The 24,816-nt window shown below is 39.0% G+C and overlaps 1 protein-coding gene across 1 annotated transcript; it reads right to left on the reverse strand.

The window, feature by feature from the left end:
• Positions 1–3,765: 3,765 nt before the first annotated feature.
• On the reverse strand, positions 3,766–23,008 carry FZD6 (frizzled class receptor 6). The gene is made up of 6 exons (XM_070942071.1): positions 22,787–23,008; positions 13,053–13,249; positions 10,209–11,226; positions 9,056–9,204; positions 5,308–5,745; positions 3,766–4,062 (listed from the first exon to the last, which is right to left on the reverse strand). The coding sequence occupies exons 1-6, from the start codon at positions 22,991–22,993 to the stop codon at positions 3,897–3,899; spliced, it is 2,175 nt and encodes a 724-aa protein (XP_070798172.1). The 5' UTR covers positions 22,994–23,008; the 3' UTR covers positions 3,766–3,896.
• Positions 23,009–24,816: the final 1,808 nt, after the last annotated feature.

A 24,816-nucleotide genomic window follows, 5' to 3' on the forward strand; every position in this document is an offset into this window, starting at 1 on the left:
TGTCGTGCTGCTACCTGGTCTTCAACTTCGCCGTTTATACGGCATTACAAAATTGACTCTTTTGCCTCGGCTGAGGCTTCATTTGGCAGACGGGTGCTTCAACAAGTCCATTCTGCCTGGGGATCGGAGAGCAGTCAGCCTCCCGCCCACTAATTTGAGCTTGGGTATATCCCAATCATGGAATGTAGGAAGCAGCGCACTGGAAAATGGATGTTGTCTTACCTGAACGTCCCTTTTCTGGGTGCTGCGACTACATTCCATTCCCGCCCTTGTTCCGGCTTCCTGCTCTGTCCAGCTTGTTGTTGGCGGTGTTTGTGTTTTTTTGTTTCCTTCTCTTCCAGATTCCTGGTGTCTAGCTCCTTCGTGAAAAGACTGAAGTGATCAGCATAAAAGGGGGCGGATACAAGCAAGAAATTTAAATATTTAACACTCAGTACTCAGCAAAGTATAAGTGAAATACCCAACCATGGAATGTAGTCGCAGGGCCCAGAAAAGGGACGTTCAGGTAAGACAACGTCCATTCCCAAGCTTTCTGGATTAAGTTTCCATACATCAGTGTTTCTCAAGTTGAGCAACTTTAAGTTGTCTGGGAGTCCAACTGCAGGAATTCTGGGAGTTGATGTTCACACATGATAAAGTTGCCAAGGTTGACAAACACTGGCATACATGATAAAAGCTATCAACTGACACTATCTCTTCATTTTTTATGTCTTCCCTTTCTTCCATCCCTTTGCCAGGTATTCTACCATCTCTCACATTATCTCCATGGTATCTAAACAAGCGTGCCCAGCAGGTTCTCTCTAAGGAATTTCCACCCTAAAGATTGTTTAGATGTGACCATGGGCATCCACGGAAGCTTTTTGCCCTCATCAAAATGACAAAAGCACTGTCGTGTCATCAGGTCAGTCCATTTCATAATATGTATCCAAAAAGGGTGCTCTTTGTGCCATGACAACATGATGCTACTTTGCTAATCGGCCCACCAACCCTCTTCTAAAAACAATGGGCATGCAGACTGAACCATGTTTAAAACCTGAATTGCTAAAGGCTTCAAATAAACTGTCATCCAATGGTATCTCTCTACACTCTTGATAAGAAATAAAATCAGCAAGATGATACCCAGGAACAACCCTGCATTCATAAAAATAATTTTAAAAAAGGTTAATACATGCACACTGAAATCTCATAAGATTTTGAAAGTGGGAAGACAATAGACCATTGTGTGAAAACCTATTTTCAGAGAAGAGAAAAGATTGCCAACTATTCAGAATAGTTGCTGAGCAACATACTTTAAGAACTGTAGTTGGAAATTAGCTGAATCTACACTGAACTGGAAGCGATTCAAACTGCATCTGCTGACAACAATAATGGAGAAATCTGATTTACTATTCACAATCCACAAATTCAGTAAATAAATTCTGAAACCATACAATCAAAACTTTATAATCTCTCATATTCCAAGGTAACATATTTATCTCTAGGAAATAAAACAGTTAAAGGTAATCAAAATTAAAAAAAATTAATTGTAATTTAAAACAGTTAAAGGTAATCAAAATTACAAAATTAATTCCATGTATATAATGGACTATCAGATGTACATTCAAATTCTATTCCAATCAAGCAAACTGTTCTTTTTTAAAAAAAGGAATGTGGTACAATGTCACATTTATGCAGGCATTACAGAGATAACAACACAACCCAAAAACAATAGTAGTGCTAGTCTGAGAAAAATAAATCTTACATCCTTAGTAAAACAATACCCTTTATCAGGGAAAACCAAAATAGCACATAAATGGGTGCAAACCTTGTTCAAAATTCAGTAGGCAACATGTTACAAAATATTATTAAAGACAATTTATATGTATATATATATTAATGTCAAATATTCAAGACTGAAAGGCAGCAGCACCCTAAATATTCAACTATAGTCCAAAAATTCCTCAACAGTGATTTATTCCTCTCTTTCCCACCCCTGCAACTCTGTGCAAGCAAAAACCCTGAAGGACTTGTGGGTGGTATCTAGATATTAAGCATTCTATAACATAGAAGATAACCAACATTCTAATGCTGTACAAAAGTTGCTGATTTAAATTACTTTTGATTCCAATTTCCCTTCCCTTTTCAGTGTATAACCTACTATAATGTATTACCAATGACTCAAATCTGCAAACTGAGGATTATAAAATAATAATTGATTCAAAGAAAATCCCAATATAACTGAAGTGTCTGCACTTATGAGTCTTGATCTTTCGCCCAGCAAGACTTTCTCCATAAGACTTTTAATTCAAACATCAAGAGTTTGATGTGGAGGAAACAGGTTCTCCAGCAGAGGAGTGCAAAACATTTTGAGTGTGAAACTCAATTTTTAACCATTCTGGAAACATTTCCAATACTAAACCTGTTTGGAATTGGAACTCAAAAAAGGAATGTTTCAAGTTTGAAATGTTTTGCACTCATCCAGCCTTAATATCCTTCTGACCATTTAATCAGCAGGAATTTTAGGATTTAATACAGGTAGTCCTTAATGTTCAACCACTCGTTTAGTGACCGTTTGAAGTTATAATGGCACTGAAAAAGCGATTTATGACCATTTTTGACACTTACAATCATTGCAGCAGTCACTGTGGTCACATGATCGAAATTTAAATGATTGGCAACTGGCATATATCTATGATGGTTGCAGTGTTCCAGGATCACATGATCACCTTTTGCAACCTTCTGACAAGCAAAGTCAATGGGGAAGCCAGATTCACTTAACAACTATGGCAAGAAAGGTTGTATAATGGGGCAAAACCAGGGGTGAAATCTAGCAAGTTTTGACAGCTTCTGGGGAACCGGTAGGGGAAATCTTGAGTACTTCGAAGAACTGGCAAATACCACCTCTGGCTGGCCCGAGAGTGGGGTGGGAATGGGGATTTTGCAGTATCCTTCCCCTGCCACACCCACCAAGCCACACCCACAGAACCAGTAGTAAAAAAATTTGTATTTCACCACTGGGCAAAACTCACTTAACAACTGCCTTGCTTAGCCAACAGAAATTTTGGACTCAATTGTAGTCATAAGTCAAAGACTACCTGTAGAAGACATGACCTTGCCCAATTAGATAGTAAGAAAGATCTAAGACTAAAAGCCCAGAGATAGTTGATGGGAGGAAGAGAGCAGACTCAGCACTAGTTTCCACTGAGAAAGTCCCAGTTGTTAGTTACCTGAACTTTTTTTCAGTGATCTTCAGGGATTACTGAAGGATTGTCCTTTTATTCTGTTAGGATGTATCCAGTACTTCCATCTCCTACAAACTCTGAATAATTTATTACTGTATGACACAGCAATTCATGTTAGTTTAATCCCTCAGATGAAGAACAGGGGGATAAACAGATGTTCTTATATTATGAGTTGCATCATCCTTAATCATTGGCAATTGGAGTTGAGGCTTATGGAGATGGACTACAACATCTGAAAGTTTAGCAGTTCATACTCCATTTTAAAGCATAAATAGCACTACTAAAAAGATCTTAAGGCAATTAAGTTTTCTTCAATAGTCTTCAGAATATAAAACCTTTCCGTTTATTATTTCACCAGAGTTTGACATAAAGCAAATTACACATTTGCCCCTTTCTTCTTTTATTTTTGGTAACAGATTCCATAGAAGGAATAAGTGCGCAGCGTCTCTCCACAATATTATTTTATTTTTTCTTGGTGCAATGGGTGTTTGTGTGCTTATTTACAAGACACAATGCATGTCTCATGTGCAGTATTAACCCAGAATGGAGTCATTTCTTGACCTCAAATTATCCATGAAACATATTTTTTTCCTAACCTGGTGCTCCTCAGAGGTCCTAGACTTCAAGGGTGAGAATTCCAAGCCAGCGTGGACAAATTGATATTTGTTCATCTTCTCAACCATTTGAGCTATGACCAGACTCGTGAGCTTTCCTTGAATCTGAAGATGAGTGGGCAAACAGCAATCCTGATCCCTTGGTACTGCCAAATTGGGAAACACTGAGATGTGAATGACCAAGTTGGAGTGGAAGAGTTTCAGTAATGTCATTTTTAGGAGTTCCCCTATTAGAGTCACAAAAAGAAACATTGAGATGAATAATATAAAAGTCAAGCAGTGAAATGAACAGATATGAAAATAAACACTTTTTAAACAACACATAGGATGCAGTGAGTAATATATGCAGGTCACATGCTTTGTATGTATGATGCACTAACTCCATATTTTCAATTAAAGATCTTGTGTAGCAGAGAAGCAGAGAAACCAGCTCTAATCCTGAGATGGGGATCCGGCTTCAGGCCTGGGTACAGCACGGAAATGGCATTGGTCATGTTGGTTGATGATCTCTGGAGGGCTCGGGACAGGGGTTGCTCCTCTGTTCTGGTCCTATTAGATCTCTCAGCGGCTTTTGATACCATCGACCATGGTATCATGCTGCACTGGCTGGAGGGATTGGGGGTGGGAGGCACCGTGTTGCGGTGGTTCTCCTCCTATCTCTCCGACCGGTCGCAGTCTGTGTTGGCAGGGGGGCAGAGGTCGACCTCGAGGCGCCTTGTTTGTGGGGTGCCACAAGGGTCGGTCCTCTCGCCACTCCTGTTCAACATTTACGTGAAGCCGCTGGGTGAGATCATCCGTGGATTTGTGCTATTATGTTTACTAGAAATAGCTTTTACTATAATGTAATTAGAAAATCTCAGGGACAGCAGGCTAGTTGTTAAAATAGGACAATATATAATACACTTACTATTGAAAATAGAATTTAACATATTCCTTTATGATTTCATTATTTAGCATTTTAACATGCACTACACTATAGTACTTATACTCTATGTATCCTCACTGTGGAAGAAGATTCATTTTACAAATCAGTAACTGACCTGGGGATCTCATAGACCAGGGGTACCCAGCCTCTGGGCCGCAGCCCACAAGTGGGATGTGAGCTAATTGCAACCGGGCTGTGGAAATGGAGGGCGAGCACATGCGCTTAACCCCACCTGTGAGAGCAGCGGTCAATCGTGTGCATGTACACTCTATTTGCATTTTATTGCGTCTCACCAAATTACACTGTCATTGTCTTTACCAGCAAGGAACCTACACTATTATTTGGGTCTTTTGGCCATATAAACATTTACTATCTGAATGACTGCATCTAACGTTTTATGTTTTGTGCCAAAGTGTACTTGCTTTAATGTCTATGCCTAGCACAGATGTATTTTCTTGAAATATGTTTATTTTAATTTTTGCTACTTTTGCAGATAGCAAGAAGAACATACAGTAGTTGATATGAACTAAAGCAGAAACTTTCTTACCGTTCTTCAGCTGCTCTCCTCATGCTTTCAGATAAGCTGGCAATATCTTGCTTGTTGTCTGCTTTGCTCTCCTGTTCTTGCACAGGCACCGTAGGGCTGGATCGTATTTGTAACATGCTTTGTTCACTATGAGGAAACTCTTCTTCCTCCACTCTCTGGCTACGTACGACATCTGCTTCCATCTCTCTCTCAGATGCTTCCAGACAACTTTTGATCTCAGTTAAAGCTTCATGGCTTAAATAATCATGGTTAGCAATGGCCACTCCTGAAGTCCCATGATTGCTTGTAGCACCTGTGCTAGTCCCCATTGATTTTGAAATCACTTTCAGTTTGTGAGAACTGGATTTGTAGTGTTTCTTTTTGTGCTTTGCCTTAGAGTTGTGTTTTAAGAAAAATTCACATGATTCTTGCAACACTCTCCGACTTTCACTGATTGGACTGATCAGGGAAAAAGATAGAAAAATGCTAATTACCCTTTTTTTCTATAATTATTTAGATATATCAACTGAACCTAAAACTTCCAACTTATTCCAGTCAATCTCAAAATACTTGTAGATTTCATTTTATGATAGATTGTACTTCCAATATTTTTCAGTTTTCATAGTAAATCTGCAGAAATGAAAATAAACTGCAAAGAAAGCTTGTAATATTTACAGCTGACATAAAGTTGGGAAAAGTACCGGTAGCTAATACTTTAAATGAAAAAAAAGAGAGAATTACAAAATACCTAGACAATTTAAGAAGTAGATGGAAATGAACACCAAAGGAGGAAATATAAAATCCTGCATCCAGGGAGAAGAAACATAAGGTCTAAGTATAAAACGGTGGAGATCAGCCTTGACTGTGTGAAAGGGATCTGTCAACAATGCCAACCATGCGATCAAGCTGTTAAAAAGTACTATCTGGCAAATTCATTAACTGGAGCATAATTTCCAGGGCACAGGAAAAAAAATTTTCTATTCTGTCCTGGTCACTACTGTGTCCAGTTCTGGGAATCACTATTCAAAAAGATATTGACAAATTTGAGTTAGAGAAAAACTACAGACATGGTTGAAGGTCTGGAAACTAAAGCCCTTGAGGAATGGTTAAAGATCTGGGTATGTCTAGTCCAGTGTTGGCAAACCTTTTCGGTACCAAGTGCTGAAAAGGGAGCGCGTGCACATACACAGGGGAGTGCCGGAAACCGGAAGAGCAGTTCCCCGGCATGCATGAGCGGGAGTGCCGGAAACCAGAACAGCAGCTGAGCTTCCAGTTTGTGGCGTGCATGCGAAGATTAGCTGGCTGGCACGCATGTGCGCACCGGAACCCAGAAGCTCAGCTTCCCGGCATGCACACGGGCACCTGGGAGCTGCTCTTCCTGTTTCTGGTGCTCCCGTGCACAAAGACCAGCTGGCTGGCACACATGTGCGCACTGGAACCCAGAAGAGCAACAGGCAACGACTGGCGTGTCCGGAGAGATGTCTCTGCATGCCACTTCCAGCATGCATGCCATAGGTTCACCATCACAGGTCTAGTCTATACAATACTGAGAAGAGATATGACAGCAGTCTTCAAATATCTAAAGAACTATCAAACGGAACAGGTAGTGCATGTTTCTGCTACTACCTCAGAGGGCAGGACCAGAACCTGCAAATTAAAACTCCAAGGAAGCAGATTCAGGCTGGACAGCAGGAGGAACTTCTTGGCTATGGGAGTTGACAGATAATGGAAGAAGTTTTTCAAGGCAGAGGTGTGCTCTCTTTCTCTGGGGACTTTTTCCAGATCAAAATAAAATGAAGAGGAAAATAAAGTTATTAGTAACTCAATGAAGGATTGGAACACCTGAAAAGGAGGATAATTACAAGATTAACTCTAAATCCAAACTGAAGGGGGGGGGAGCTGTAAAATCAGGTCATGTTGGGTGACCTGCTTAATGGCCTTCATGATTTATGACCACAACAGGCAGGCTCCAATTGTAAGTTGAGGACTAAAGGTATATCATGAAAAAGTTTAAGACCTGTTCAACTCAGAAGTTGGAAAACAAAGTTGGGAAGCAAAATTAATCTTATAGCAGAGAAAACAGTTAAAAGCAGAAGAAATTACCAAAAATGCTGATGGGATCCCCCTCACTGCATGTACTCAAGTGTGTCTATAGTCATCTGTCCTGGATGCTTTAATTTAGATTTTTACACAAAGTAACGGATTGGACGTCATGGCAAAAAATGGACCTTTTAACTTTCTGATTCCATTATCTAGCCAAATGGTGGAGTCTATGTTATCGCCTCCCAAAATGTTGTTAGCTCCCATCATCCCTGCCCATTGGCCATGCTTACTAAGGCTAGGGAAAGACTAAAAAATATATTTGGAAGATCGGAGTTTCTTCCAAACTAATCTAGTAGTTTATTTATTTATTAAATTTGTTTGCCACCCATCTTGCCATGAGGTAACTCTGACAGATTTCACCTGAAGGAAATCAGGTGGGAAAAACTATGGAGTTATAGAAACTTATCCTGTTAAAATCAACGGAGCTTGTAAAGTACACATCCTCCTGTCTGAGAAGTAGCCTCAGTAGTAGCTCGAGTCTCACTATATCTAGATGACACCGCTCTAGGAAATGTTGCTCTACCAACCACACATCCTTGGTCTTTTCTTTTTGCTTTGCTAACTCTACAAAGCCATCCATCCAGATTATCATGTTTTATGTTTCATCTCCCTTCTTCTGATACCATGCAACTGTCAATAATATATGGGAAAGACTTTGGAAGACAGGTTGAAGAGATGCTGCTTGGAGAATGGTCAGATAATAGTCAGCATAGCCCGCCACTGGACAGTGGGTGGAGCAAGAGGCTCTGAAGGGACTTTGCCTAGTTTCTCAGTTGTAAAGGAGATGGTGGGAGAACTACACTATAAGATTCTGTTAATATAACTTTACAATAAAGTACAATTAACATTAACCTAGTCATGTTTCCTGCTTGGTCTACTTGGTGAGGCTGACAGTGCTGTATGTGTGTTCACTCAGTTTGGCCTGTTTTTTCTTGCTATTTTATACCTTCTTCTTCAATTGTTTCCCTAGGCCTGCATCTGTATCCTTGGTTTCTCATCTTATTTATTCATTTATCAAATTTATTTAGCTGCCCATATCACTGAAGGAGACTACTATCTGCTTTGTCCTGAAAACCATTCCACTGTTTTTCTCTGCTATTTAGCTCCATTCAACTTGTAACTTATTGTCTTGAATATAGCACTAACAGTTGCCTCCAAATTCCTATATTTTCATAGCATGCTTACCTATCATTACTAAACTATGATTTATTGAAAACACACTATATAATACATTAGCCTATAGGGCTGGGATTTACAACACATTAAGCTAAAAATGTTACTGGCTTATTTGGCTTCATGTGAACAAAGCTAGAATATGGATAAATTGTCAAATCTTGAGCCCTTAATATATTTATTCTGAATATGGACTGTTCATAAAACTGGTACACTTTGTCACTTAGCATCTAAAAGTGCTCATATGTCTGTTATTTACATATGCAGTTTTTAGTAAAACAAAACGGTTATCTTTAGAGCACAGTATTCATATCCCTAAAGCACTTTATCCCTCCAGTACAAGGACAAAGTCACAAAGCATCCTAAGATATATACTTGGAAGTATGTATCTTCCAAGTATGGAAGTATTAAGGCATTTTAATACATTCAAGCATATAGTATTAAGGTATTTTATCTATGAGTAAAAATGGCAAAGTACAAAAATGCATCTTACTCTCTTTTGCGATTTCTGTTGAAGAAACTTGCCCATTCTGAACACGTCTTTTTACTTCCTATCCAGAAGACTGGAGAGATGCCAACAATTAAAGTCATCAGGTACTTCATTAGAAACAAAGTTATTTCCGGTCTAGCTAATGTTTGGACCTGGAAAACAATAAGCATTTACTAAAAATACAATGGAAAAATGGTTTTCCTGCATTACATTTCAGAGGATAAAATGAAAAATAGGCGTTTCTGATTTATAGTGGAAAGACTAAAAACTCAGACTAAGAATATCTACTCTACGCACTCAAAACTGGAATCTCTAGAAATTATAAAGGTACAAATGAAAGATGGAATTTTATTTTTTTCTTTTTGCACATTCAAGATTAGAAGTAACTACCCTACCAGCCTCTGTAATTTCACAGAACATAAAATCTGAGGTATCTTGTAAAAAAAATAAACTGCTTTAGTACTTCAAAGTTTTATAATACTGAAATGACACTCTCAAATGATATCAAAGATACAGTATTCAACTTACAGTTACTTTCCTTGCTTATTTTTGTTTCTAAATGTAAACATTTGACTTTATCGGAGAGGGGTCCATATTAACCTCAAATGTCCATTTAATTAAGATGTTTGTTATTCAAATTATTGATCTTCTCAATTTTAAATGTTTGAGAATGTATGTATGTATAATCCAGTGCTGAGGATGCTGCTAACTATTCTATGAAGAAATTATTTACTTAACAATTTTTTAAAAATATCTTCTGTAACAGGAACACACCAGGTCTGAAATCTACAAATTTATGCTCCAGTAACACATTTTGTATTTCAAATGAGTAATATGGTCCTTTTACCATCTTCAATTTAAAGAGTTACAATTACGAAGCCCTTAACTTGTTCTAAAGGATTCTATACATGTCATGACACATGCAATGAATTTGACCCCCCCACAAGAAATTATACAACCCTGAACTACCGTATTTAACAGTTACAGAAACTTTGCAGGTCTCCTAAAAATACTGGGAGCATCAAATATTCTTTCCAAACAGTGTTCTCTTTGCCTGTGGACTAATTGATGCATCAAAACATACAATCCGACCCCAAAACCGTATGCCCTATTCTTTGTTATTCAAGCATTAAATGTGCTAATATTTCAATCTTACCTGATAAGGACAGGGTATATGGAATTGATCACAGTGGTCATAAACCCAAGTGGTTTCCCAGATCTTCCTATACACCTGCTCATAGATGTAACAGCCCAAAAGTATCGCTAGAGGTACGAGGTATAAGCCACTGAAGACGCCGATTCGAATCATGAATTTTTTCAACTTCTCTTGATTCCTGCCATCATTCTGTATGACTTGGCGCACATGATTTAGAGAAATTATACCCGCTAAAAGGAGAGATAAACCGACCAAGACACAAATGCACAAAGGCAGGAGAACAAAATATCGAGATGTAGCTAAGTCGTAGAGGCCAACAAAACAGACGCCACTAACGTTGTCACCTTCCACTTTGTTCATGGCAAGGAGCATCACTGTGAGAAACCCCGGCATGCCCCAGGCAACTGCGTGGAACCACATGGCTTTTTGTTCAATAGCTTCACAGCTCCATTTTCTTCCAGCAGCAAGGAACCAAGTGACTGTGAGGATCACCCACCAGACAGTTCCGGCCATTGTGAAAAAATACAAAGCCATGAAGACAAGGGTGCAACCTTTGTTCTGAGAACCAAGAACGACTGTTTCACCAAGCTGTAGCTTTTCATCGCTCTTATTACAGGCTGTTTTGTTTCCTAGGACAAACCCGAGGAAGTAAACGAGAGACACTATACTATAACAAACAGAGTAGTATATAATTGGCCTCTCTGGATACCTGAACCTTTTAACATCAATCAAAAATGTTAGGAATGTAAACAGAGTGGCACAAAGGCAAAAAATTGAAACAATGCCAATAAAGCTTTTGGCAACTTCTAGCTCATGATTGTTGAAGTACATGTTGGGGCAAGGGGGTGCACACTGCTCAATGCCTAAAAACCTATAGCCTTGTCCACTGGATGTTTGCAAATGACGTGGACACCAAAATCCATAGTCCCTTTTGGGCTGCCCTGGGATCTTCCATGTGTTATGAGCTCTTGTAGTAATAGAAGCAGTGACAGCAGCAGTTTCATCACAGTCCTCCAATCTAGAAAGTCCAAAAAGAGGGGGAAATTGGTTATGATATTATAGAACTGGCCGCAGGCTACTCGGGGTTCCATTCGCCTGTTACTCTAAACACACACAAAAAACTTCTCAAAACATAAGACATATGTTTGTAAGCATATTCTAGGTATATCTTATTTGTAAATCTTTATTAAATAAGGTTAAATATTTTAACATGATTTAAAACTTTTATTGTAATTCCAAGCGTTCAATTTAAATGTTTTGTAAATATACACATACTTCATTATTTTTATGTAATCTTTTAGGTAAAGGAAAGCAATATATATACACATACACAATTTAAACAGAAAAAAAAAACAAAATTAATAGGCAAGAATCCACAAAAAGTCACTATAAGGGAACATAGTTGCAGGTACACTGAAGCAATAATGCGCCTCTTGTGCTTCAAATACAAAAGCTGCTAAAAGTCAATCCAGAGCTCTGAGAATAACTTTCCCACTTTACAGACTGCTTAAGGCTTTTTAAAAGGACTTGTGCTAATATAGAGAAAAGTTAACAATTGCTGGGCATAAGTAGTAACTTTCAAAGTTACTGCTTCTGTTAAGCAGTTATTTAGAGCACTCTACACTATTTGAAGAATTCACATTCTTTTTTAATCGGTCCAAGTGGAGAACTGCTATAATTAATACAAGGTTTTCCAAGCCTGAATAGCTAAGACTAAATCTCTGGTTAAGAAAAAGTGGCCCGATCTAATTCATCAATTGTTATAAATAAAAACTGGAATCAAAAATGGCCCCAAGCCTAACACTTTTGTCCTGTATGGTAAGGAGCAAAAGCCCTTCATAATTCCTAACAATTGGTCTCTAAAGAAAGTCTCAATTGAACTGTTGCATCTACAATGGAACTATAAAGCGCCATCAAGCGCTACTTCTATCCTATAGAAATTTCAATTCGCTAATTAGTTTTCATACTAATGGTTGCAAGCCCTTCTCAATTATCCATAAAATCTACAGTTTCCTAAAAAGAAAAAAAAAACTGAATCCAATGAAGCCAAACACTCAGTTAAAAATCTAGAATGGGGAGGATAATATCATTTAAAGGTGCTAAACTACAATTCTCAGGATTCCCAATCATCATGGCTCAGAAAGCTAAGATGTTTAAATGGACCCGAGTTGCATTTTAACCTCAGATAAAATAACTGTTAGATAACAATGAAACATCAATGATAACCGAGCAACAAAATGAATTAAACAAAGGTCAGTTATGTCAAAATCACAAAATCCAATCCAAAGAGTAAATCTCAAGGCTTGCAAAAACTAAAACTTTATAGTTCTTAGTTTAATTTAATCATGATTAATTTAGTTTAATCATGTTTTCACTATGTGTTGAGAGTTCCCTGAAAGAGGAAGGCTGTTCAAGGATATGAATTTTGGGAAGAAAGCTGAAGGCTAATTTAATGATCAGGCATGCAGTTACCCAATCCATAAAATTATTTTCCCTCTGTCCCCAAAAATGAGGGACTATGGAGACAGTTTGGGGTATCAGATATCATATAAATAGTGTTCATAATGGAGCAATTATTTGATGCAGTTTCAACTGGGCGCAAAAACAGAGAGCCATATATCTGCAATATGAAGAGATATTCAGCTGGACCTAAGACCTAAGTTAATTCTAATAGAAATAGTGGTTAATTTTTATTCTTTTTTATGTTGTTTGTGTTTGAATTCTACTATGGCTGGTTGTTTTTATTTTTTCATTTCCTGTACATTTTTGAATCATGAGACTGCCACAGAGTATAAATTCAACAAATAGAAATAAGAGGGGGGAAGAATATGAAAAGCAATGTACCTGTTACATTCAAGTTCCTTAGGCCATCCAATTTCAAACATGTCTATCATCTTTTTACAGTCCTCATACACTCTTGCACAAAGGCTCCGGCAAGGGTTTACAACACGTGTTTGTTCAAAGCAAGCAGGCACAAAGGCTTTGCACAGAAATGCATGGACATCTGGGGAGCACTGAAGATTCAGAAGAGGAAGAAAGAGCTTTGGGAAAAGAAAATGAGATGTGAATTAGCGTACAAAGAAAATTCAGAACAAATCAAAGCAAGAGTGCCTTTAATCCTTTTTTCCCTTTCCTTTTCTGAAAGACTATCAGCTTGTTACAGACCTTCCATAAAAGAATGACTTCCAAACTATAACATTTTAGTAAGGCTGACCCCCCCCTCCCCCAAAAAATCTTGTCAACTTGTTTTTGTAAAAAGCCCTATAGAAGGGGTGTCAAACTCAAGGCCTGCAAGGCCGCTCTGGAAACAGCAAAGGACCGGCCTGCGGGTTGCAGGAGACTGTCGCAGCCGAAAACAGAGCTCGCAGCCGAAAACAGAGATCAGGAGCCCATTTTCACAGGCTGCCACAGGCGCCCCTGAAACAAGTGACAAGCTGGCCACGTCCACCCTGGCCACACACACCCCTGAGATCAAACACAAATCTAATGCGGCCCTCAATGAAATAGTCTGACACCCCTGCCCTATAGAATGGGTTTTCATCTCTCAATTAACTTCTTCTGAAACTTCAGTACTGACAAGAGAAAGATTCCAGCAACATGATTTCACTGAGATTTCTAGCAACAGTTGAAGTGTAGCAAACAGGTTTTACTATGAACCAAAATTAAAATTCGGGGGGCGGGGGGGGCGCGGTCAGAGGTTGAAAATGTTATGCTGAAGGGTAAGGTGAGGTACTAATCTCCTCACCTTTTAACACATAGATTGTACACACAGATTGACTCCATCCATTAAATGCCATGGGGGATTGAGAGCAAGAAAGAGCAGGCAGATGTTTTCATATCCACCTGCACTTGAAGATAGGCACATTAATTGGTCCCATTAATTATAGTCCAGGTTTCTATGGCAAAGCTTATAAACTGTATATTTGAAGTCATTTCTCTTGTATAATCACACTGAACATTTAATTAAACATCCATAGTTCCAATGCTTAATGTTCCATAGATTTGACCTCTTTCTCCTGCTTGTGACAGTTGACCTTTTCTAAAACATCAGGATAGATATTTATCTAATGAATATTATTTTGTTCACCGTATCCAATGACCACCCAGAAAATGTACAAGTCAATAGCATTTTCCTTTATTTAGGGTATCCATTGTATGGGCCAAATGAAAATATTCTATTGTACAATAAACCACACTTCCTGGCAAACACACACACAAAAAAAAAGTGAAGGAAAACAAATACCACTTGAATTGTTGAGGAAGAATGACTGAAAATGCACAGGATACACAAATTATGCCATGCTATGCACAACATATACTAATAGCTATACTGAATAAAACATTTTATATAACTATCATATTCATGTCAAATATGTAAAAAAAACCTAAACATATGTTAGCAATGTAGGAAGAATGCATAGGTGCAGAAACATCAATTTTTGGGGAAGCTGCAATACAATAATTTAAATGTACATTAAAATGTTCAGGAAGTTGTGCAATAATGATAAATATAGTGCCTTCCCACAATAGTCTTCCTTAACTCAAATTCACTCTTGATATTTTAGGCATAGAAACAGAAGCAATTTGCTTTCCAAAGGTCTTTTGCACATATGGTACAATTGCCTTCCTCTTTTCCTTTAGCTGCTTCTGTTCTTTTGTGTGTATATTTGTGTGTGTACACACGCATGCCTTCAAGTGTCTTTAATCACTAGAGACTTTCTGATCAAGTCCCATTTAGGATTTCAGACATTGTTTACCATTGTCTCCTTCCTAGAATTGAAGAGAGTGATTGGCCCAAAGTCACCCACCTAGCTTTGTGCCTAAGGTGGGACTAGAACTCTCGGTCTTTAGCTTTCTAGCCTGGTGCCTTAATCACTACATCAAACTGACTCCAACTGAAACAAAAAGTATTCTTCAAATGTTCTTTGATTTATCTATCAGTCATGAGAGTTTCTGTTTCATCTATTAAATCTATTTTCCCTTCTACATTAACACCTTAAGATGATTTTGTTGATTTTCCATACATTAATTCCTAGATAATAAAGGTCGTAAATGTTCAGCTTTTTTCAGTGGTTCAACAGTTTTTCAAACTATAGTCTGCAAAATTCAAGTGATCCATGAGAAACTAAGGGCAATACATACATACATATGTACATACATATAAATACATCACACAAATGCAATCAATTTTCTCTCATTAAATCTGTTCATCAAGGTCCTGGGATTTTTTAAAAAATTAACAGGTTCTATTACCTGAAAAGATTTGCAAAATGTGGTTTAAAAATTAATTTTGATTTTCTGCATGGTTCACATTGAACCTTGCCTAAAGAATCTTGCACATTTTACCAGTTTTTGTGAGGTATAACCCATCCCATTTTAGCAGCTTATGCTAGATAAATCAGACAATGATACAAGAAACCAAATCTGACTGATTTGCACTGCCCATCATTTGTCTACAAGATTCTTTTATTTTTAAATCTCTTCCATAGACCAGAAAAGTGAATTAAAAAATCATCTATCCTCTGGTTGTCCTGGTTAGTTGTTTCTGGAAATGTTCAATGGGGTGTAATGGGTTAGTTTATAACTCCTATTAAACAACCTGCTGCCCACTGGATCATAGTTTCAGTTATATTTCAAATATATATTATCAGTTTCCTCAATTGCCTTAAACAATGGCAGAGCTTATAATGTACTGGACAGGTTTTTAAAAATGTAGAGAGATATTCAAATGATATCAACCTTGAAAGTAGCCCTATAGAACTATAAAGCATAGTCAAAACATAAGCAGTTGACCACAGGAAATGTTTTATGACATGTTATATTATGTCAGTAAAATGGTTTCTGACCGTTTTGTCATGTTTTATAAAAATTTGCCTAATTTCAATTCCAAAGGATTCATGGGTCCCAGATTTAGGATGCATTCTGTACATTAGTCCATTTGAAGGAGCTTGGTTGAAAAATCTTTGCCCTGTGTACTGTTCTGCCCAGTTAAAGATTACAGACACAAGTTTTAGGTAGTTCTTAATTTACAACTGAAGCTTAATAATGGTCCAAAGTTACAACAGCCTTGAAAAATGTGTCTTACAACCCATCCTTGAAGTTACGACCATTGCATAACTCTCAATTCACACTTAACAGATAACAGATTAACAGAGTTGGAAGGGACCTTATAGGTCATCTAGTCCAACCCCCCACTCAAGCAGGAGACCCTATACCATTTCTGACAAATGGCAGTCCGATCTTTTCTTGAAAGCCTCCAGTGACGAAGCTCCCACAACTTCCAAAGGCAACTGTTCCATTGGCTGATTATTCTCACTGTCAGAAAACTTCTCCTTATTTCTAGGTTGAATTTCTCCTTGGTCAGTTTCCATCTATTATTCCTTGTCGGGCCTTCAGGTACTTTGGAAAACAGCTTGACCCCTTCCTCTCTGTGGCAACCCCTCAAATATTGGAACACTGCTGATATGCCTCCCCTGGTCCTTCTCTTCACTAGACTAGCCATGCCCAGTTCCTGTAACCATTCTTCATATGTTTTAGTCTCCAGTCCCCTAATCATCCTGGTTGCTCTCCTCTGCACTTTTTCTAGAGTCTCTTTTTTATAGTGTGGTGGCCAAAACTGGATGCAGTACTCTAGGTGTGGTCTTACTAGGGCTTTATAGAGTGGTATTAGTACCTCACTTGATCTTGATTGTATCCCTCTGTTAATGTAATTTAGGATTGCATTGGCTTTTTTAGCTGCCGCTGCACTTTTTTTTTTTTTAAATTTGATTTATATGCCACCCTTCTCCGGAGACTCAGGGCGGCTTACAATGTGCTCAGCAATAGCCTTCATCCTTTTGTATATTTATACAAAGTCAGCTTATTGCCCCCACAACTGGGTCCTCATTGCTGGCTCATATTTAGCTGATTGTCCACCAAGACTCCAAGATCCCTCTCACAGTCACTGCTATTAAGCCTGGTTTCCCCCAGTTTATATGTGTGCTTTTGGTTTTTCTTACCTAAGTGTAAGACTTTACTTTTCTCTACACTGAATTTCATTTTGTTAGATAGGGCCCAGTGTTCGTCTGTCAAGATCCATCTGGATCTTGAGCCTATCCTCTAGAGTGTTAGCTATTCCTGCCAGCTTAGTATCATCTGCAAATTTGGTGAGTTCCCCTTCTATTCCCTCATCTAAGTCGTTTATGAAGATATTGAAGAATACTGGGCCTAAGACGGAACCTTATGGTATCCCACTGCTTACTTCTCTCCATGTAGACTTAGACCCGTTAAGCACTACTTTTGACAACTGACTTGGATTTACAATGGTTGCAGTGTCTTGAGGTTATGTGATTGTAATTTGCGACTTTTCCAGCTGACTTATGACAAGCAAAATTAATTGGAGAAGCTGAATTCACTTAATAATCATAAGATTCATCTAATGACCATCATGATTAGCTTAATGATTGAAATTTTGGTCCCAATTGTGATTGCAAATTGAACTATACCCGTATATCGGGGTGAAATGCCGATTTGGACCGGATCACCTGATCCGATAGCGATGGTGGCGGGTGATTCGGAGAACTGGTAGCAAAAATCCCTGCCCTGCTGAGCCGCACCATGCCCAGCTGAGCCGCACAATGATCAGAGGCTTCTTTTTTTTTTACTTTTAAAAGCATTTTTTCTACAACCTCTTACGATGAAAAAATGCTTTTAAAAGTAAAAAAAAAGCCTCTGATGATCGCACAGCTCAGCTGGGATCATCAGAGGCCTTTCAAAGCATTTTTTTCTGCAACCTCTTGGCCGGAAGAGGTGGTAAAAAAAAATGCTTTGAAAAGTCTCTGATGATCCCAGCTGAGTTCCCTGATTGGCAGAGAGGCATTTTTTAAAGAGCCTCTCTGACGATCCCAGCTAAGTTCCTGATCAGCAGAGAGGCTTTTCAAAGCATTAGAAAAAATGTATAAAATGTATAAAAAACTTTGAAAAGTTTTTTTAAAAAAAAAGTTGGCCACACCCACCGTCACATTACCCACCCCCCACCAAGCCACGCCCACAGAACCGGTAGTAACAGATTTTACATTTCACCCCTGCCGTATATAGATAAATGTTACTACCGTACTTTTCATGTATAAATAAGAGGTTACTATTTGTGGTAATGTTTAACAGTTTATCTTTTTTTAATCTATAATTGTGGTTAGATTTTGATCATTAAGTGAGGGATTGGAGGTCCTTTAAATGAAAGGTGGACTGCTGTTATTTGTGTCATATTGGATCTTTGCTGGTTTATAAGGAGAGCTGTAGATTTAGAGGTGGATCTACGGAAAATGGGGTAAGGTGAAACAAAGATATATTTGTATTTTAAGAGACATGCTGTTAATGTTGAATATACCATGTTTCCCCAAAAATAAGACCCTGTCTTATTTTTTTTGAACCCTGAAATAAGCGCTTGGCCTTATTGCCATGCACTCAAAAGGCCGATTGGGCTTATCATCAGGAGATGTCTTATTTTGGGGGAAACAGGGTACTTATTGGGGATGAAGGATTTTTCCCCTTTTTTGGGGAGGCTTTTTTTCCTGCACTTTTAAAATATTGATTTCTTTTAAAAATATTTTATGAGCTTCCTGTGTTAATTTTATCTTTTTAATATAATCTTTAATAAAATTATTCAAAAAGTAAATCATCTGAGCCTCCAGGCCCAGCCTCTTTCCAAGTTTTTCAAAGTCTATGGTAATATTTCGTAGCTGTTCTTTGCGATATTATTTTATCCCTAAGTGTGTCAGCAGAAAGGAATAACTTATCAGTTGAATCACTTGGAACTTGTTCTGTTACCCACTTGTTCCTTGTTCCTAGAAGACAGCTTGCTTCATGAGTTGACGGATCTGCCTATATACCTTTGTTTCAATAGCTCCTAAGAGTGAATCTTCTCATCTTCTTATACTGCATAAACAGGGATGCGGTGACTCAGTGGCTAAGATTCTGAGTTTGTCAATTGAAAGGTCGGCAGCTCAGCGGTTCAAATCCCTAGTGCCGCGTAACGGGGTGAGCTCCCGTTACTTGTCCCAGCTTCTGCCAACCTAGCAGTTCGAAAGCACATTAAAAATGCAAGTAGAAAAATAGGGACCACCTTTGGCATTTAGTCATGCCGGCCACATGACCACAGAGATGTCTTCGGACAGCACTGGCTTTTTGGCTTTGAAACGGAGATGAGCACCACCTCCTAGAGTCGGGAACGACTAGCATATATGTGCGAGGGGAACCTTTACCTTTACTTTTATACTGCATAATTGCATTCTTTCTGAACATTTTGTCTGCACCATTTTTTTCCTTAAACACCCATAGACTGTTTCATCTGCGAAGGTTGGAAAGCTGTTAAGAGTTTGAGCATTACAGAAAACCTTCTGTGTATCTTGTTTCTGGTTGTTATTCTCACCCACTCGCTTTGCTATTCTATTTGTCTTAGAATAGCTAAGTTGTAGAGCCTCCTTTCTTTAAAACGATAAATCCTCACCGTTTCTCATCAGCTGAATGTAGCTACTTGCTGCTCCAATCTTGTGTCTTTTTCTACAAGGATTTTTTTTTTCATTTGCTGTTAACACAACCCTAGTTGTTTTCAGGGCAAGAAGATAAAGATGCCAGAAGCATGGATGTCACAACAACATTTTCACTTTTTCTTCATTCTTCTCTGTACTATCAGTTACAAAGAGGCTTGTATTTCTTATTCCTTTCTCTGTCTCTCTTCATTTTACTCAAATACAAACTCTAAATTTACAAGGACTTCCTCTTCTTCAAGTAAATTCTTGCTAGCTCTGTTAACTCAATCAGGCACTGCTGCCTGAATCTATCCAGTTTATATCTATCTTAAGCTGTTCCATAAGCAGGAATCAGTCAGCCAGTCTCTGCAATGGGCAATCAGCAACTCCCAGGACATATCAACTATTCAAGTGTGTTCCTCTCCCCAGCTCTGCACACAATCCCTCAAGAGACACAGCCCTTTTGTCACTTTTGTCTCTTCCTCCCATTAAACTCCCTGACCAAATTCCCACAGGTGTGAATTCAACATCTAAACCGAATCTAGTTCTCTGCTCCAACCTATACCAATTTTGTGGTTGGAAGAAATCACGAGCCAACAAATTGAGCTAAAACCAGAATTATTTCTATTAGGAATAACAAGAGGAAACTACAGTAAGAAAATTCAATACATGATAGTGCATATAACAACGGCGGCCAGAATTGCCTATGCGCAAAACTGGAAACAGGACAGCATACCCTCCGAGAGAATGGTGATCTAAAAGGTGTTAGTCTGCGCTGAGATGGACAGGCTAACATTGGAATTAAAAGAAAGTGTGGAAACGGAATATTATTTAGTCTGGGACATGGGATACAAATGGCTTGAGAATAGAAGTAAAGATGAAAAGTAAAAGGTAACTTAAGAGGAACACTAAAATTAAAGACAATATATAGTTAAATGAAGAATAAGAAATTTAATGTATGTTATGTATGTATGGTTTTATCGATGTTGGAACGCTGTAAAAATTGTAAATGTGATATAAAATGATGAAATATGTTCAATAAAAACATTTATAAAAAAAAATACCAATTTTGGTTTTTAAAAATTGTATCCCCCAAATTGTAACAAGCAGACTAAGTTGGGGAGTGGGGGATGGGCTTTTTGATGCAATACCTACATTAATCCTTAACCCAAGAGGTACCTTAAGGGCATCCCATTTTGCTGATTATAGTCTTCCTTAGAAGCAAGTCCTGCCAAATTCAATTGGACTTACTCCTGTATAATTGTACTTAAAATTGCAGCTTTAAAAAGCATTCTCAATGTTTAATCTTTCATCTTTGTTTCTACATGTGTTGACTTGCCTCAGTTACCTTACAAGGTATAAAGTGAGTATTTAAATGCTATTTATTTTTGTGCATGTGTACATATGACTTCTTTATAATATTATTATAATATTATTTGAAACAATTATTCAAATAATTTTAATTGTTAATAAAGGCATGCATTAGCATCCTGTGTCCACTTTCCATTGCCAGCGTGCCCTTCTTCTGCAAAATTCTCCCTTACATGCAAATATACATATTTAGTAGATGGCCATTATTAATGGGCAGATTATTTAAATGCATCAGACTTATTTCTACTAGATTTAAATAGATATATAGCTGAAAAAAAGATCAACTACAATTACATCAAAAGCTTTATAGATAGCAATTAGTTTTTATGCAGGCAGATGCTTGAAGGCCTGAGAAGATCCCATAAGAGGCTACCTACTACAAAAACCTAGAAACTTTTAGTCTGATGATTAAAATACCTCAGTTGAGAAGCCAAGACAGAAAATTAAACATAGGTTCAGGGAGGATACATAAAAAGCTGTTTTTGAAACTATTTCAGGTGAAAGCTTATCTCTGGATAGCTAAGATTTGTTAATTGGATTTTTAAAACATTAAAATATTTTATTTTAAATTGATTTTTAATGACTCATGGAATTTACATTTAAGTATAAGAAAAAGAAAATATAAGAAAAATTAGCTCATACTACAAATTAGGTAATTCTAGAAAAACAAGATGAGTTTATATATGAAAAATTAAGATGTGTCAATAATTTTAAAAATTATACTTTCAAAGAAGCAAACTAAAAGAATAGCTGTCAATTTTGAAATGAAAGCATTCCCCAGGGGAAGGTCTAATCCAGTTGACAATCACACTTCTCTCAATGGATGCTTAACACAATCCTTTTATGCAGAGCTAACTCATAACAAGACAGTCCCCAGACAGCTAGACTCTAACCATTAAGACTAAATCAACACCTTGACCTGTGTATAAAACTTAATAGGCAACAGGGAAGATCTTTCAATATCATAATGATCATAATTATAATATACCAGTTGGCAACCTAAATACTGCCTTTTTCATCAACTGTATCTTCCCAACACTCTTCAAAAGTAAAATGCAGAATATTTTGCAATAGTCTAATGGATCACAATTTGCAGTCTGAAATAAAGGCTCTATTCCATTAATGTACCCAACAAACCAAATGCTGGCAATTATTTAAAAAAGGCTCTGGAAAACTTAATTATCAGCTCAACAAAAACATTGCAAATTGAACTAAACCAAGCTGTCAAAGTATAGACAAAATCGGAAAATATATTTAAAAGCAGACTGAAAAGGAAGCATCGTAAGAAAAGCCGTCATATATTTTCACCGCATTAACTGCTTGACACACATAATGGATGCTGTAAATTGTTTCTTGAATTAAGGTTTCTAAAATAATAAATTAAGAGCCAGTCTGGTCTAGTGGTTAAGGTGCTGGCCTAGAAACCAGGAGACAATGAGTTCCAGTCCTACCTTAGGCATGAAAGCCAAATAGGTGACCTTCAGCCACTTACTCTGTATCAGTCCAACCCACCTCACAGAGTTGTCATTAGGGGAAAAACAGGAGGAGGAAAGCATATTTATTATGTATGTTCACCACCTTGAGTTATTTATAAAAGTAATAAAGGCAGGATAAAAACTAATAATTTTACATTTTTGTACTGCAAAAGGTATCTGCATTACAGAAAAACTGCTCATAAATATGTACAAGGACAAAACTCACCTTCAAGTGGGAAGCTGCAGTGTCCTGATCATAATGTCCCATCATATTAGGAAAAAATGTCATATTGTAAGTCATTCCAGAACATCTTGGGATAATAATAGGCTCACATGTGAACAAACTGTGTCCATAGGTCAAGTTTAAGATTAAACTCCAGATCAGAAGGAAAACAAGGACCCCCATCTTCCCAAATATTTCCAGCTTCACCATAAGGATTTGTTTTTTGGGGGAGTTCTGGTTTCTCTCTCAAGCAGATAACTGGCATTCAGAGATTACATTTGTTGTTTCTCTTCATATTTGCATCGGCGGCAGTGCTTTTAAAGATAACGTTTTTCCCCCGACTGCAAACTGCAAAGCAACCAAAAAGAAGTTAATTGATAGCCGCTTTTAACAGCATCAGGAATCTGGTAAACATTAAACAGAAAATGAAAATCGTACTTTAGAACTGTAAGAAGACGCCAGACAAAAGACTACTGGATTTACTCTCTCTTCAACGAGGGAGCTCAGCTAAAAACCAGTTACTACCACAAAAAAAAAAAAACACAAGCCTCTGCATGTTTACTCAGCGGCATTCCACTGCATGCAGCGAGATACTCCCCGAGTGTTCAAGAAAGGCAGCCAGGCGGAGAAACTATTTGTTCCCAATAGTTACGCACGCAGGCTCCAAGCTGTAGCGAAGCACCATCCAAACTTTAAAATCAACCCGATTACCAAATGTAAAATCACTCGCAACTTCCCCACGGAGGTCACGGCAGCTTTATTGTTTTGAGAGATATACTATAGATTGTCAACACAGACGGCTCTTTTTCTGTCGTAACCCTCCGCACAGCCGGCCTAGGATTTGCGTAAAAAAAACCCCAAAACTGTTGCTACCCAAACGGTACCTCCTCCTCGCTCCAAGGATTCCCAAAGCTCTCCGTCCTCTCCCAATGCGCGCAAAGAGGCGCGCGTGAGAAAGGGAGATCCCAACTCTAAAAAGGAAAACTCCCCACAAAACCAGGCTCGGGAGGCCGTTGCTCGCTTCCTGCCGCAACTCTCCAGGCCACCTGCGACCCTTCAGCGCTGCGGGTCCTACCAGTTTTTCACGCCACTTACCGGACCCCCCGATGCGAGTCCACCATCCCCTGTAAAAAAAGCCTCAAGCGCAGAACTCTTCCAAGCGCACAAGCCGGGAGCTGCCGATGCGTGGCGGTTTCCCTTCCCCTCGTCTTAAAGGCGGAAAAAGAAAAGAAAAGCGGGGCGAGTTTTTCAAACCACCTCCTGCGAGCTGCGACCTCCCTCCCCTCCCCTCCCCCCTTCTTCCCCAACAATCCGGAGGGGGAGCACAAAGAACGCCCCGCGACGTGAAGCCCAAAGCAATGGAGGAGAGCGAAGAAGCGCGGACGCAAAGCCGAGGGAGGTTTTTGAAGGTGGGATTCCCATCCGCGGGAGGAAAACGCGGAGCCTAGCCAGGCCAGCCAACTCGGGCTCCGCCTTCCTTTCTGCCCATCCGTTCGTCCCCCACCACTCCCGGGAGAGGAAAAAAAAAGTGCCAGCCGCCGTCCGGAAAGGCTGCGCCAAAGGGCCGCGCGCCGAGGCTCAGCGGGAGGCGAAGCCCGCGCGCCCCACCTCACCTGCGCCAGTCGGGGGGAGGGGGGCGAGCGCCGCACCTGGCCGGCCTCGGGGAGGACATAGCCGCGCCGCCCCACTGCTCCCTTCGCCGGTAGGATGTGACTTCTTTTTTTTTTTCCGCCCCCTGCCGAAAGGAAACGAGGAGAATCGCGAGTCGCGCGATATTTGAACGGGCGGCGGGAAGGGGGGGCCGCGTAGACACACCTTCCCCCCATCACCTGAATCTCCTCCCGCTTCCCTTTTCCCGGGCTGTTCCAAAGGCGCATCCTTTCCTTCCCCCCCCCCACAACCACACCTGTGTGGATCCTCTGTGCGCGTGGCTGGAAAGATGAGGGTGCTTGTGTGGAGGGGTCCAGAGTAACATGTTTACCCTTTGCTTTTAAAAGAAATGAAAACTTTTCTCCAGCGGAAAAGTTCAGAAA

The sequence above is a fragment of the Pituophis catenifer genome, unplaced genomic scaffold (assembly GCF_029215685.1).
Source record: "Pituophis catenifer annectens isolate HBS135680 unplaced genomic scaffold, rPitCat1.0.hap2 SCAF_3, whole genome shotgun sequence".
NCBI lineage: Eukaryota > Metazoa > Chordata > Lepidosauria > Squamata > Colubridae > Pituophis > Pituophis catenifer.